The sequence below is a fragment of the Mesitornis unicolor genome, unplaced genomic scaffold, assembly GCF_000695765.1.
Source record: "Mesitornis unicolor isolate BGI_N332 unplaced genomic scaffold, ASM69576v1 scaffold19138, whole genome shotgun sequence".
Taxonomy (NCBI): domain Eukaryota; kingdom Metazoa; phylum Chordata; class Aves; order Mesitornithiformes; family Mesitornithidae; genus Mesitornis; species Mesitornis unicolor.
In genome coordinates, this window is record NW_010199984.1 from 3,904 (window position 1) to 6,789 (window position 2,886).

The following is a 2,886-nucleotide window of genomic DNA, read 5'->3' on the forward strand; positions in this document are numbered from 1 at the left end:
TCCCATGGATATCAACTGCTACAAACATCAGGTACCCACCAGCACACGGGTGCTGGATGCCACCCCCATGCTGTGAACCCCAAAAACCACCATAAAACCCCCTCCAAAAGCAATGACATACCTCTGCCGGGCCAGCTCCCTCTCCCGCTGGCTCTGCTCCTCCTTCTCCCGCTCCAGCATGTCCCGCAGCTCCTCCGCTCGCCGGCCGGAGCGCTGGGCCGCCCGCTTGTCCGACTGCAGCAGCTCAGCCTCGTGCAGCATCTTCAGCTTCCTGATGTCCTGCTTGTGCTTGGCGATGAGCTTCTGGATCTCCGGCTCCAGCCCTGGGCAGGGGGAAGGACGGTAACCGCACGGCCTCGGGGCTGGATGGACACCAACAGCGGTGCCCTCGGCCTTGGCCGGCTGAGGAGGAGGCTGCAAATTCATCAGCTCAGCAAAGAGGGGCTGGGAAAAGGCGGGTGAGCACGCACGGGCTTTCAAGAGCGGCTTTTCCCCAGCTGCCAGCAGCCACCGCACCTTTCACGGTGTTCTCCTTGATCTGTTTGCTCTTCTCGTCGATCCACTTCTCCAGCCTGATTTTCTCAGTTGCGCTCATCAGTTCCTTCAGTTTCTGAATCGCCTGTTGGGAAGCAAACGGGAAAAGGGAAACTTCAGAGAGAAATTAGGAGCAAAAAGCCCCGTCAGCCTGGAAGGAGGATGCAGATGAGAGCAGACGGTCCGAGCTGTGTCCAACGACCCGCACGGCCCCGGTCCAGAGGAGCAGCCCCACGCTCTCCCAGCGCCTTCTCTCCCTCGTGGGATGGGGCTGCTGCTGCCCCACAGACCTTGAGCATGGGGGGAAAAGAGCAAAACCCTCAGGAAAGCGCTCGCTGGCTGAGACACGGGAGCCCTGGAGAGGAGAGGGGGATTTGGGGCTGCTGAGGGTCCCTGCGTGGGGCAGCCCCTCTGTCGGACACGCAGGGTCCTGTGTGAAGGTGGTTTCCTCTCCCTGCCGTGCAGCAGGACAGACAGACAGACAGACCTCCTAATACCACGGTACCACCACAGACAGAGCTCCTCAGCACCCCAAAACTCTTCAAAGCCTTGGAGGCTGCACAGTCGCTGCTCTTGCTCCTTCTTCTGCCTGCGTTTACCTCCTGGGCTCTCCTCTCCAGCAAAAAAACAGAGAAACCCCCAGGCCCTGCTGCCCTTCCCAGTGCTCCCATTGCCAAAAGCTGCTCAAAACACTCGACCGTGAACTTCTCTGCTGGGGTGTCTGGTAAGAAAGCCCAGCCTGGCCCCAAACGGCTCCGTTTCGGCAGGGGTGGATGATGCCCATGTGCAGGACATGGGACACGTCCCAGTCGCAGAGGACAAACGTGTGGGTGGGCACCAGGAGCTCATTACCTGGGCAGTGTGCGGAGAGGAGCGGGGAATAGCACAAAGCTGTGCAGACAGCACGGGAATTGCTTTTAGGGAAGAAAGAGGGCAGGAAAATGGGCATGGGAAGATGGGAACAGCCCAAAGGCAGCAGCGGAGCACACGGCCTGGGGTAAGGGGCTCCTCCATGGGGCTGACCCCGATGCTGAGCGGGGGGTCCCAGCTCAGCCCCGCTGCCTGCGGAGCTGGAGCAGGTCAGGGTGTGAGAGCAGAGGGGCAAGGCATGAAAAACAAAGAGCAAAGACCACATTTACCTCGAAAAAGGGGCCCAAAGTGCGCCAGACCTGGGGAGAAAGAAAGGAGGGGATGGGGAGAGAAGTGGAACCGCAGAGTCACGGGGAGAGAGGCAAAGCCAAACAGCCGTGCAGACACGAGAGCCATGGGCAGGGGGCACAGAGGGGCAGGGGGCACAGAGGGGCAGGAAAAGCACAGCCAAATGGGTACAGAGGCATAGACAAGATCTGGGGCATTCCCAGCGCTGCTGTGAGCAGGGAGTGAGACAGAACAGGGGCACCCTGCAGCAAAACCAGCCCTGTCCCACCGCAGGATGGGCCCCTCCAGGCTCCGAGCACGGCAGCGCGGCGCCCGCTCCGTCCTCTTGGCAGGGCTCAAAGCTCAGGTACAGAGCAAGGCAAAGTGAGCCGGGTGTGAGGGCGCCGCGCAGGCTCAGGCTGCTACGAGCTCGGCTGCGAGGCCAAGGGGGAGCAGGGATGGGGCAGCAGAGCCAGGACGAGCCCCAGGGCAGAGCTCAGAGCCGGCAGCGCTGCCTTCCAGCCGTTACTGTCACTTATAGAGCTCCTGTTCCCTTATCATCTTATCCCCATTTATCTCTGAGAGCATCCCTGCTCCTGCCAACGGGCTGGACATCACCCAGCACACACAGGGTACGTGGGAAGGGTCTCTCTGAGCAGAGCCCCTCTGGCCATGGCACATCTCCTCTCCCTGGCCTTGCCACCTCTCCTATCCCCTCACCAGCTCGTGCTGCTCCTGCATCTGCGCCATCTTCTTGCCGTACTTCACGTCCACTTGCTTCAGCTCCGCTACCACGGCCTCACACTTCTCACTCAGCACCTTCTTGTCTTCAATGAGCTGGGCAGGGCACAGAGGAGGCATCAGGAGAGGGCAGAGCCACCTGGGCTGCTGGCTTTGGAGACACCAGAGCTGGGATGAGGGATTCTACCTGGTCGATGAAGGCCAGGTGCCTCTGGATAGCCGCCTCATACTGCTCCCTCTGCAGCCTGAGCTGGTGGCCGAGCTCCTTCTCGGTCTGTTTGATGTGCTGGACCGTCAGCTCCTTCTGCTGAGCCTTTCGGATGCAGGGGAGAAAGAGGCACAAGAAATTAGGGGGAGAAGTGACAGCAGCCCTAGGAGAGAGCTACTGAACCTGGAAGGTGCTGTTGGGCCAGAACGAGGAGGAACAGAGCGAAATCAAAGCCCTGGCGCTCACAGGGACTCCCCACTGGCCCC

General features: G+C 60.7%; 1 protein-coding gene across 1 annotated transcript in view; it reads right to left on the minus strand.

Moving 5' to 3' along the window:
- Nucleotides 1-2,886, minus strand: part of CEP131 (centrosomal protein 131kDa) — a gene marked incomplete at its 5' end in the record, with an annotated part of 6,789 nt that overhangs the window by 3,122 nt on the left and 781 nt on the right. The window contains 5 exons of the mRNA XM_010189604.1: nt 122-323; nt 517-619; nt 1,674-1,703; nt 2,392-2,508; nt 2,600-2,725. Coding sequence (XP_010187906.1) covers nt 122-323; nt 517-619; nt 1,674-1,703; nt 2,392-2,508; nt 2,600-2,725 — 578 coding nt within the window. The remainder of the gene's footprint in view (nt 1-121; nt 324-516; nt 620-1,673; nt 1,704-2,391; nt 2,509-2,599; nt 2,726-2,886) is intronic.